Source organism: Numenius arquata, chromosome 6 (assembly GCF_964106895.1).
Source record: "Numenius arquata chromosome 6, bNumArq3.hap1.1, whole genome shotgun sequence".
In the NCBI taxonomy this organism is placed as follows: Eukaryota; Metazoa; Chordata; class Aves; order Charadriiformes; family Scolopacidae; genus Numenius; species Numenius arquata.
The window spans coordinates 12047812-12060611 of record NC_133581.1 but is presented as its reverse complement, the minus strand read 5'-3'; the positions used below and the strand labels follow the sequence as shown (position 1 = coordinate 12060611).

At 42.8% G+C, this 12800-nt stretch overlaps 1 protein-coding gene across 2 annotated transcripts in view; it reads right to left on the bottom strand.

Annotated features, from left to right (window-relative positions):
* Positions 1-389: 389 nt before the first annotated feature.
* Positions 390-12800, bottom strand: part of BTBD7 (BTB domain containing 7) — a 36514-nt gene continuing 24103 nt past the window's right edge. The window contains exons 7-10 of one of the 2 annotated variants that reach the window (XM_074149652.1): positions 12031-12220; positions 7942-8120; positions 6808-7236; positions 390-5352 (exon numbers count right to left, since the gene is read on the bottom strand). In XM_074149652.1, the coding sequence (XP_074005753.1) occupies positions 4537-5352; positions 6808-7236; positions 7942-8120; positions 12031-12220 (1614 nt within the window). In that variant the 3' untranslated portion in view covers positions 390-4536. The remainder of the gene's footprint in view (positions 5353-6807; positions 7237-7941; positions 8121-12030; positions 12221-12800) is intronic. The other variant, XM_074149651.1, reaches the window with a different exon arrangement.

Genomic DNA, 12800 nt, shown 5'->3' with positions numbered 1-12800 from the left:
TGTTGCCTGTAGTAGCCAATAGTCTCCGTCAACTAAGCTCTAACGACAAGAACTCACTGAACTCTCACTGAAGAGCTTTTCCTGTTTAACAAGCTGCTCGGACAGTGAGTGCCGCTCATTTTGAATTCCTCTTTTTACACTGGTTTGTAGCAGAGCCTTGGTGTTCACAGCACTGTTCTGCACTATTTTTCCCCCCGAAGGAACATCAAACCTTGCCAGTTGTAGGAGCCTTTGCTGTTAGAGGGCACCTTGTGGTTTGTCCCAGAGGGCTCCTCCTGCCAGCCCTCGGAGGCTCGGTGGGCTCAGCTGGTCCCGCTGCCTCGGCGGGCACTGCTCAGCAGCCCCCGGTAGCCGCTCACGGGAAGAAGTGGCACAAGCACGTTCTATACAAGCCATTTATTTGAAATGCCAACTATACGTAGGATAAAGTCAGTGTTAACATGCTTCTCAGCAACAGTAGAAAAATAGAACCAGTGAAAACCTTTTTACAACTGTAATGGTACTCAAAAGAGAAATGTATTGTTTTACAATGCATCACACAAGACTAGAATTCAAGTTTGGAGGTACCTAAATAAAAATACTATTATTTTTTTTTAAAAAACACTATGTACAATTGAAGCGTAAACAAGTTTTACAAAGTACTGGTTATGCAGGTTGTAGAAAAAACACTTGCATAGGACACGAAGTCAGTTTAAGAAAGTTTTCTGAGCCTTTAGCATTGAAGGCACTTGACTTTATACCAGTAACAACACAAGGACGAGAAACGAAACCGTAACGCTGCCGAAGGCAGGGCGACCTTCTGGCAGTACAGATAATTACAGAAACCCCAAATACGGTTTTACAACTTTATCTCTCGGCTGCTCCCCGCGCTGGGCAGAGCTCAGCGCCACCTCCACCATATAAGCGTATCGTCACTAGAAGAACAAACAGCGCCTCAAACAGCGCGAGTGTTCTTTCCAAAAAAAACCAAAAAAACAACCAACACCCAAAAAACCCAACCCCCCCCCCCCCAAACCACCACCAAACCCAAACCAAAGAAACGCATAAGACAAACATTCGGGACATTCCAGGACCAAAACCCAAGGCTTACAGGTACAGGTGGCCACAGCCTTAACTTTCAGAAATGAAACTCCTCAAGAACAGGAAAAATACAAGAAACTGCCAGTCAACACAGCAGTTATTAACACACAACTACAGTAACTGTGGAACAACAAAACATTTCAAAGGAAGAATCTGCTTCAGGAATTAAGTTATTCATCCATATATTAAGGAAAAGAGGAGGGGGTCAGGGAAAAGGGACTAGGAAGTTTTTGCATGTTGCTCACTAAATGAAAGTCTGAGCTCTCTCTTGACTAGAACAAGGAGCACGAGTCTTCCTCGGCCAAGAAAACTTAACGTTCATACCTCTATCCTCAAGCAAAAGATAATCAGTAATCTGTTATCTCCATCACATTTACAGGAGGAAAAGATGTTAATTTCCAGCCTAATCAGAAAGTGCTTCATGTAAACAAGGAGCTTCTGCACCAAAGTTTCAGTAGACAGAGAACAAGCAGCAGCAGGTAGCACAGGTAGGTGTGTTCCGAGAGGGAGATGCAGTATGAACACAAGCTTCCCAATAATGCTGCTGTGAAGAAGAATAAACATGGTCTCTCTCCCCTCCCTCTGCAAGTCCAACCAGGCAGGAAATCCTACTCTGGAATACAAAAAAACCACAGTCCAGGAATTTGACAAATCCTTCTTTTCCACTAAGAATCAGCTGCCGTTTGCCACCATCTTCTTCCCAACTCAAAATACACAAGTGAAAACGCAGATTGTCTATGTGGCCTGATTGTCTTTGTGGCCTCAGAAGGACTTGGCTTTTGTTTTGCACCTACTTTTAAACACTGAATTCTCTTTTTAATACTGCTCAGCTTCTGAAACTTCAGAAGCAATTTTGTATTCTAAAATGCAGCCATGTCCCCTCCCCCATGATGAGCATTTCTCACCAGCTTATTCCAAAGCTAAAGCATTTCAAGATTTCCCTCAAGCCATAACCTCAAAACTTCTGTTTTCATCAGCCACGTCCCCAAAAATTTCAAGCTTAAAAGCTACATCTGTAGATTTCAGCCCCATCTCTGTCCAGGCACACAGTGCCACAGCCAACTACGGTAACTGAAATAGTTTTCTCAAAGTACATCTAAGAAATTTAGGTAAAAATAAATTACTCAGAATGGGAAGTCTTCTGAGAGGAGCTGTAACATTTTAGTAATTAAGCTACCAACAACATACACATGACAAATGTAGGGAGTTTCAGCTTTTTTTGTGTGATGAAAGCGAATGCTTCTAGCCCTGGTATGCTCACACCTCCAGAGCAAACCCAGCGAACCTCCGTCCCCAACCTGCAGCAGCACCGTCCCCCACTACACCTCCTTGCCTTTAACAACGTCCTATGCTGCAGCCCCATGGAAATACAACCTACTGGTGATGGGGCCAGGACCACCAAGTGTCTTGACTGTGCTCAAAAAAATAGCATCTAGATTAAAAAAGGCTGACAGAGAAAAAAAACAACCCCCGAACACCTCCCCTCACCCACAAGACACAACACCTGCGCAGCTCAACTAAGTTTCTCCTCCAGTCCTACACCGCGCCTTCCATGGCTGCATCTCGAATGGAGCGTCTGCAGAGCTTCCACAGAAGCAGGAGGCCGATAGATGTGTACGCAGAGGAGACATGAGGGTGTTCTGGTTCAAAGACCCATATCTTCAATTACGTAAAAGCTGTTTGGTAGTTTGGAAACGCAGTATTCCATGTAGGTCAGTAACATTGTGGTGTTGTTACCAGGCCTTGCATACTTTAAAGAAAGGGGTTGGGTAAGAATCTGCCACCAACTAAAACTAAAAGTGAAGTTGCAGCAAGACTTCTGTTTAAGTAGTACTAAGCATTTCAAACTGCAGGAAACAACTCAACCTAACCTTAAAGTAGTTCTTAGGTCACGCTTGGGATTAAAGTTTTCTACTACAGGGAAATTCTTCATTCCAGGAACTGCATTTAGAAAAAGCAAACAGGCCTTTACCAGCAATCACTACACTGCAGTGACATCGGGATCCCTATCCAAAATGCAGTCAATCTGCAGTGAAAACTGCCTGGGAAGTAGTAAGGATCCACTTAACGATAATGGTTACACCCGGGGTACTGCTTAACCCCAACCCGGTGGCAGGGAGCCAGCCCGGATCACGATCATTCCCTCTTTGCATCACGTTAATAGATGAACCTCATTTCTGTGCTTTAAAAAAAGCAAAGCTGGGGAACAGAAGTGCAATTTAAGAATGCTAAAGCTTCGCACGATTCATGAAGCCAGAGCAGCTACTCTTCACTCGGACTTTGTTCACGGAACAGCTGCGATTCTGAAGTCAGCAACACTTCCGATCAGGGAAGGAACACTGAACGACGTCACTAAGCGTGAAGCCCTTTTGTAATCGGAGGCAGGAGAAAGCAAGGCCATGAGCAGCCACCTCAGCACCGCGGTTGGAGAGGGAACCCCCTCGAGCAGAGGGTCACCGTTCAGGCAACAGCAAAGATACTACGCCTTGTCTTCCTGACACTCCCGGATTTAGCAGGAATCCTCAACTCCGGTCTTCACTTACCCCCACGTATGGGTAGCTGGAAGAACAAGTTATTACTATCATTTTTTACAGTATTTCTAGGTTTACTTCTGCATGGGCAAATGAGCAATTCTAGTCTGTCTAGTAAGTGCTTCTGGGTGATCATGGAGTTCTCCACAGTCACAGCTGAACCAGAAGGCAAGCAGAACCAGACTGTCAGATCCCAGTGAATTTCACTGGAATTTGGACTCCTAAATATCCCCCTGGACTCTTAAAAACCCAAATATAATTCTTGAAGTGGGCTTGCTATAGAAGGATAAGACCAGCTGCCAGAACTTTTCAAACAAAACTTTAGACTGGATTCTTGCTGTAGTTGTAAAAATCAGGAAGATTTCAGATCTAAACAAACAAAAAAATGTAACTAAAAATGTAGTATTTTGATGTGCTGTTCTTTGGAATTCCTATAATTAAAAAATAAACGCATTGTTACTATCTCATAAGAAAATACATTTCATAATGTGCAACCCAATGCACATCGGGAATTGGCAGGCGAAAGGGAAAATGCAAAAGTATGAAAATACAGTCCTTTAAATGTGACAATAAAGTTTAACATATTAGTACAAAACTAATACACTAAAATAGATGTACAGGTGCAAAAGGCTACCAGGTTGTAGAAAAAAAGGTACCAGCGTTTTTGTTGGGTTTGTTTTTTTCAAAAGGCTAAATTAAATTTGCTCCAAAAAAATTCCCCACAAAATAAAACCAGAAGCAGCATTAAAAAAAAAAAACTGATAACATGCTGTCTCTAATGAAGCGATGTATGCACAACAAGAAGAGAGCGAAGCTGAATTTGTCTGCTGGCATGAATGAACTTATCTGACCAAAGACAGGCCAAAAGTTACAGAGAATGGGAGGCTGACAACTCTTAGGCACAGAGAAATAGTGGAGGTCGCTTTCATAGGGCAGATTTTTTATACAGGAAGTCTGGTTTATTTGGAGACCTCCTTCCCCTGCTTGCTGCATCTTCCCTTTCCAAATCCACGTTTCTCTGTGCTCCATGTTCCAATGGCTCGTCATCCGTCAGTCTCCTGCTGGGTCTCTCTTCTTGCATTTCAGGGGTGTAGGCAGAGAGCGAAGGCCTGTTGGAGGTTAGCCCATAGGTTAAATCGGTTTCCATTTTTGTTCTTCCCCTGATGTGAACCGCGCCATTACCAGCATTTTCCTGGGTAGCCAAGGCCAGGTCCAGTCGCTGGGGAGGCTGTTCTAAGACATCGAGGTGTATTGGCTCATTCTTTTGTCTATGTTGATGCCCATCTTGGGAGAGCAGGTATTCCCACCTAGGATCCTCTTGCTTTTTAGGAGATATCTGGGAAGGTAGATAGGCTGACTTTAAGCCACTTGGTGATGCCTTATTGTGGCTATACAAATCTGGGCCAAAATAGATGCCTTGTGAAGGCGAAGGACTGTGCCTGTTGGGTGCTGGAGTAGAGGGTCTGCATGCAGCATTAGAGAAGTCATAGAAGTCAGGGTATTCCTGCTGATTTTCGCGAGCATCTATTTTTTGCTCTATTGCATGTTTCTTTCGAGAAGTGGGCATGTGTCTGTTCTGAATACATGAAATGTGCTGGGGTGGACCAGGCCCTACCTCTGTAACCGTCTGGCTTAATTCTGTGTCAACCGTAAGCTCTGGTAATCTTCTGTCTTTTAAAGACATTGCTGACACACCCATTGCAATATCTGGCATCAGTTCATTTAGCAAGGGCTGAGTACACTGGAAAAGAAAAGAAATTGGTTCATGGAAACAAGAGCAAAAGCTAAAACACGCACTGTATTTAAGACTGTTTCTGTAATTCAAAACAGCATTTTCCTGATCTACCTTTGCCTAGACCAACCTACACTGTTTATGCCCCAACCTTCACCTTCCTGCCAGCTTTAAGACAACTTCTTTCCCTCATGAAGCTGCTGTGCCACAATAATAGTTCCTTCTTAAATGCATCTGGTCTTGAATATGCAGAAAATGTACTGTTAAACCCTCCAAAGGTACGTCTGCTTTAAGCCACCTGCAATTATCAAACTAAACAAGGTATGCGGTGCAGAACTTAAAGGGGGTTTGTTACAGCACAGAGCTCCAGCACGGGGAAGCCACCCAACATGGGTCATCACTACAGACATGGCCCTTCTGCCTGCATTTTATATTTTAAAGTAGGTTAATTGCAGGCACACGTGAGTGTGTGCACAACAGCCTCGGGCCCTGGGGGTAGCACCAGTTCCAGGGGCTGACTAGATCCACAAAATGCACAGAAGCCATTGCGTGGCATTTTTCTCCCCTACAAGCAATCCTGCAACGACACAAGCATGTTACAGTCTTCCAGACAGAAGAGGTAAGTTTTCTGCTTGTATTTATCATTTCTAATGAAAGCACCTCCCTTGAACAAACAATGGCAAGTAATTCTAATTTGAAGTTTAATATTTTAACCTAAAATATAAAAAAGGATTGCAATATGTTGAAGACAATTGCTAAAGGAAAAAAATAAAATATCCCTGTTTCCATTCAGAACTCCAGATCAAATCTGGAGCGAAAGAGCAGGTTTTCAGCATGGCACAACTGGGCACTGAAACAGGTTTTTCACTGCAAAAATAAATTACCAAGTTCTTTATTTAACATACTGGACAAAGATGTAGCTTTGTTGCCATTGCTTTCATTGCATTATGTTTTAGTTCAGCAACTATAACGTTTGCCTTTAAATGCTACGACAAAGCCTTCTGTATTTGCAATTACCAATTCTAGTGGCCTATTAATTTTAAAATCTTTTCCACAGCTGTAAGGCCTTCACATTCTCCACAGGTTCCTTTTATACACACCTGTTTACTTCAGGACTACTTACCTGTGAGTAGCCAAAATATCATCACTATTTCTACCTGTGAATTACAGCACGCAGTCCATTGCTGAAGTTGCCTTATGCTTTTATGCGTTATTTCAGAAGATTCCTGAGTCCCCCTTGCCTATACAAAATGTTCCTGCCCCTGGAAGATTCATTCTCCCAGGGATTAGGGCACACCTTTGGGATGCAAAACGCTGATAGCCAGTTTGGAAGAAAATTCTTCTCCTAACTAAAAAAAGATGCTCTTTTATTTAACAAAGCCAAGCTAATTCTCTCCAGCTCCTCTCTGTAAGTTACTTTGAGTGGTCAGGGATAGGGAGAAGAGGAGAAATCATAATACTTACGACTTGCTTCTCAGCTGCCATCACTGCCGCTGCCGCAGCCACCGTCTGCCTCCCCAGCCCTGTCGTGTTAGTGCAATCAGGAGGCGCTGCTTTAATACTGGGCAAGTAGACAGGCGGTGCGGCTTTGGGAGCCGCTCGGGAATGGAACAGCGAGTGGTTACACGGGTAAGAAAAGGAACGGGAGGGATGTTGGCTTGGCACCCTTTGTTTCCAGCCCACTTTGAACTGGTTATGAATAGGAGTTGCTGGTGGGTGGTATGGAGGTGGAGGAGGGGGCAATGGTGGATGGAAGGCCACAAAAGAGTCCAGTTCTGTAAACATGGTTTCTGCAGTGGGAGTGCTGTTAACACGACACCGTCCAGACTGCCTCATTGTCAGGAGTGGGCTTTCGTCCCCAAATCGCTCATCAGGAAAGAATTTGTGAGGATTCTGCAAAGTTAAAAACCCAGCCTATAACAACACGAAGTAGGAAGTCATCTAGAAAAATCTCCTAAACTCACACGTACTGGAACTAGAAATCTGCTAGTACTGTACCAGGCTTGCTGTGCCACTTAAAACCTCACCAACACTCCAAGTGATTACAGCTACCACGGAATAAAGATTTTTTTTTTTTAAAAAACAAGACAAGAAGCATCAGATTCACTGTGTGAATAACTTGACTAACAAATGCGTGTGCTTTAACAGCAGCGTACAAACAGAAAGGGGATTTCCCAGTTTCCCAGTCCTGATACGTACTATGCAGATTTACTGTATTAGTTTCTCCTCTCCAATTCAAGAATAAATCATAATCAAAATAAGATTTCTAGTTATGGTTTGACTATTCTTATCAACTGCCTCTGGCAGATTTTTTTGGGCCCCAAAATCTGTGGCAGTAAGGGCACCCTGAACAGCAACAACTCCTGAGAAAAATATTTATATGTTGCATTTGCACATTTATAAAATCACAAAATCAAATGCAACAGTCTCAGTGGAATCTGCACTTGGACACTTCTAAAATTATACTGGCATTTAAAAGCATTTTTGCGAACACAAAGTAGTTCTCTTATTGAAGGTTGAATCCAATTGACATCCAAGTCAATTCATAAGCGGAACAGAACCAAAGCATTTGTGGTCTTACACGGCAATTTTTCATACCTGCAGAAGTTCAGCAGCAGCATCAGAAAGTCCGAATTCCCGCAGCACACGAATCTGAATCTCGTAACTGACCGTGGCACCTTCTCCACAATTGAGAGCGTACGCTCTTTGCACCTGCTCCGTGTGACGCAGCTCCTGCAGCCGTTTGATCATCTCTTTTACAACAAGGAGATTGGGAACTGGAGGGGTAATAGAGAACGGAATGGGAATAATACAGATTTACTTTTTGAACTGTGAGACAATAAGTTTGATTGCAATGGTTAGATTTAATTCTGAAGAAAAAAAAGAAATCTAACAACAGGCTGACTTTTTTTTTAAGGCAGCATTCTGCCAAAAACAGTTCAACTTCGTGTTCCTTGAAGCATCATTAAGGCGCGCAGGATAACACACATATCATACAAGTGGTAATGACATACACCATTTTTCCAGCTTCTGCTAGTGAGCCACAAATACAGCCTTCTTTGTAAACCCCTTATGATGCAGGAATTTTATGATTTGAGGTGGGGGCAGGATATCTTAAATAGCAACTGAATGTTCCCTCATGAATTCTACAGGCCAAGAATTCATTGATTTTTTTGGCATACACTTCATACTTCTAGTGGAATTCTGTAATCACAAGACCATAATACCAGCATGTTAACTACAGAAAGAGCATTCTAAAAAGATTACACAAACCGTAAGCCAACATAAACCTGTAAAAATTATGTTGGTTTATGCACCCATATTGAAATAATTTAAAAAAAAAACAAACCACCCTTCCAAAGGAATTGTTCTGAAAAATCCCAGTTTAGCAGCCAGATGTTTAGCTACAACTAGCATTTTGCTAACACTGAAAAAAGAGGATTTTAGAGAAGTCTGAAGCAGTTCTCCAAACTAGCAGGCATAAAAATAATCCAAGTTTTTAATGAAAGAGTGCTATCTTCTCAAACCCAGGTTTCTTTTTGTCTGGGTTTGTTGTTTTGGGTTTTTTTTTGTTGTTGTTGTTTTTTTGTTGTTTTTTACTATTACTCATGTGAAACACATGGAAGAGGGATTGCATATATAAAAAAATACAATTCTCTCGAGTCAGCTGCAGGATTTCTAATTCAAACTGGAAAATACCTAAGGAAACCTGTAGAACCCTATAGCCTCAGAGCAGACTTCAGCAGAGGCTGAACTCATTTTACAATAGTTTTCTAAAAAGAGCACCAAGACATGCTGCTAATAGCATTTATGCAAATAAAGTCCACGGGCAGAGGGTACAAGGAAGATACAAGTGACAGATGGAGAACACCTAAGCTGTAAAGAACCCCCCATTTTAAGAGCCTGGCCTACGGGGCAGGGAGGTGATGCTGCCTACCTCTCCCTCCAACAGCTCCTGTGCTCCATCTATGCTTTGGGATGGATTCCTGTACCAAGTTATCGGTTTGGTACATGCCAGAATCTCCTCAAATTAACTGGGCTCCATCTACCCTTCCTAGCACAAGGCATTGACACAAAAAAACCCCACCCCCACAAACAATTCTTTTGCTTAATTACAGAACTAAGCAGCACAGGCAGGTACCAGGACACAATACCTGTGCTCCAACTTCTGGCCAGGCTCAGGGCTCATATTCATACCAAAAATCAAAGGGCTGGCAATAATTCCTATGTATTAAATTGTACAGACTCAAGCTGTAGTGGAGTTTCAGATTGGTCAAGATGTCTTATGCTTGCCAACAGAGCCAGGTTTCTTCAGAACACAAGAACTGTTGTAAGACTTTGGAGACCTTTGAGAACGTGTTTCCTTTCTCAACTTCTTTGGAAGCTAACATGGAGCAAAGCATTGTTGAAGTCATGTCTTATGATGAAATACTTTCCACTCGATTCATAGCAAGTATATTTATGCTCTTCTGTTGAGGGGGGGGGAAAAAAGAGTGAGTACTGTAATGTGCTGCTGAGATGCCACAGCTGCAAGTTTCTAAACAAATAGTTAGTACTTCTATCAAATTACAGACATTTTCAGGAGCTCTGTGTAAGCTTTATCAAGTCTCTTCCCTAATCACAAGAAACAAATAGATCAAAACCATTTCACAAACCTCCCTAGAAAACTTACTGCAGTGTTTAATTAAACAGTGTTTCTGGAGCCCTCAATATAGAAAGGACATGGACCTGATGGAGCGGGTCCAGAGGAGGGCCACCAAAATGATCAGGGGGCTGGAGCACCTCTCCTATGAGGACAGACTGAGGGAGCTGGGGTTGTTCAGCTTGGAGAAGAGGAGGCTCCAGGGAGACCTCATAGTGGCCTTCCAGTACCTGAGGGGGGCCTACAGGAAGGCTGGGGAGGGTCTGTTTACAAAGGCCTGCAGCGACAGGACGAGGGGCAATGGTTTTAAGTTGGAGAAGGGGAGATTTAGATTGGATATTAGGAAAAAGTTCTTTACCATGAGGGTGGTGGAACACTGGAACAGGTTGCCCAGGGAGGTGGTTGAGGCCCCTTCCCTTGAGATATTCAAGGTGAAGCTCGACGAGGCCCTGGGCAACCTGGTCTAGTTGGGGGTGTCCCTGCTGACTGCGGGGAGGTCAGACTAGATGACCTTTGGAGGTCCCTTCCGGCCTGGACCAATCTATGAATCTATGAATCTATGAATCTTCCTCACACCTCAATTTAAATTCTCTGGCAGCAATTTAAACCTATTCTTGTTGTTCTGGCTCTAGCATCTGTAAGAATAGTTTACCTACTTCCTTTCAACATAGTTGACTGAAGGAAGACACAACTGATATACAAAGAACTTATAAAATGGGAAACAGGGAGTAGTGGAAGGAGAAAGATGACAGTTTTCTTGGTGGCATGTCACCTTTATTGCTTTTCTACACACTCCCAAACTGATCCATATCAAGTGAAATGTGATATTTTGATCTAAAAACGGATGTCAAAAGCGTACACAAGTTTAACCAAAGACTGCATGTGCTCATGGATTAAAAATGTATTTAAAATTACTAACTACGCCATCTAATTACTAACACCATCCATCACAGGACATCTCTGAGCTGCAAATGGTTGAAGAGCACACAGAATTTTACAGGGAATTATTTTATGTGATTTTTTTGCTACATTTTCCTTATACATTTGCTTCTGGTGACTGCTGGAAGAAGGATACCAGACTAGACAAATTCTTGACCTGACCCAGTATGGCCATTTAAAGGGCTAAACACAATGCTCCATCCGAGACCAGAGTACTTCACATGCTACACCGATGTAAGCACAGCCTTTCCCACTTTCTTCACCAAATTTAAATTTAATCTTGGTTATTTAGTTATCTAAACCTGCCCTCCGAAATATCCACTGTCCTTCCCAACTTGTCATCACCTGCAGGTTTTGCCAGCGTATTCTCTACGCACACTGAGCATCAATGGGGCTGGGGAAGGGTGGGAAGATCTAGATGCTTTGGGAATCCCACCAGATACATCCTTCCAGTTTGATACCAAAAGATCAAATGCATAAATGACCAATATTTTCAGGAGTTTTATGACTATATTTCCCTTGTTTGCCTCTGAGGAATGTCACACCAAGTATCTTGACGGCAAGAGAGATCATATCTACTTCCACCTATAAAAACTTTCTCTGCCAAACAAGAAATGCAGTTGGTTTGACTTCAAAGCTAAAGTGGATTTGGTAAACTGAAAAAAAAGTGTGTTTTGAGTGCCTACTTCCAATACTGTTCTGGCAAACTGAGTTAAGCTGACTGCCCTATAAGGTAGACGACTACAAGTACAATTGGTTGTAGAAAACTTAGAACCACTCTGAGAACAGAGATCCAGGCTCCAATGAGTGTTCTCCAGTAAGTTTGACCAGTCCAAGGTTCTCCACATTGCTCAGCTGAAGCAGGATAAAGTACCTACCCCCTCCAGTAGTTTAACTACTTATTATGGCATCCAAAAGTAGTTAACATCTTCAGATTAGATCAAAGCAAAAGGGACTACCACCAGGTGGGAGGAATCCCAAATGGTGCAGTACCACTCTCTGAGGAAATCACAATATTCAATAATTCACATTCACTCTCCCTGACCCCAAGCCCCCATCTGCTGGCACGAGATCAGTCAGCGTCGCAGGTGATCCAGCAGCCTTACCTGGGATCTCATTGGCTATAACTGAAGGAGGACTGGACTGGTTAGTGCTAACTTGCTGGTGGGTAATCATATGACAGCACTGCGGCACCGCGTTGTTTACCATGTAAAGGGTGTCAGGCACATTCGACATTCGAACCATCCGCAAACGAACGAGATCGGTTTGTTCCACCATCATCTCATCCAGTACCGACTGCAACGACAGCCATTAAAGCCCTCATGAAGGCACTGCACACACATACCCATCGGGACCCGCTGCAAACGCAGGCCCGAGGCCACAAGTCTAACAATGTCTAAAACATAACATTTCCAGGTCTCAAACAGTATTTGGCTTTTACACTACATTTTCTATTCCTTTTTCCAGTCATGATCAGAGTTGAGTTTCAGAGCTACGAGCAGGCAGGTGAATACAGTTTGGGAAGGTTGCTTCATTTATTTTGTACCTGTCAGGCTAGAAGTAACCTTCTTGAGGCCAGACCCTCTGGACCCTGTGTCAGACAATTACCGCCTGTCGGTCTCAGCTCTCTGTGCCATTGAGTAGAAGGCATTAGTCTGAAAATGAGATGCCTTTCCCTCAGATGTCTTAAAGAATAGAAAGGAATTTATGCATACTCCCTTAAGATTCTCATTTAATGTTAAATGGATTTAATTTGAAAAGAGGGAGGCTACCAAGGGAGTAAAAAAAAAAAAAAATAAAATCAGAAATCACTAATCCACAATTTTTGCATTTCACACCAATTGAACTATGAATAAGAGTATAGTTACCAGATAAT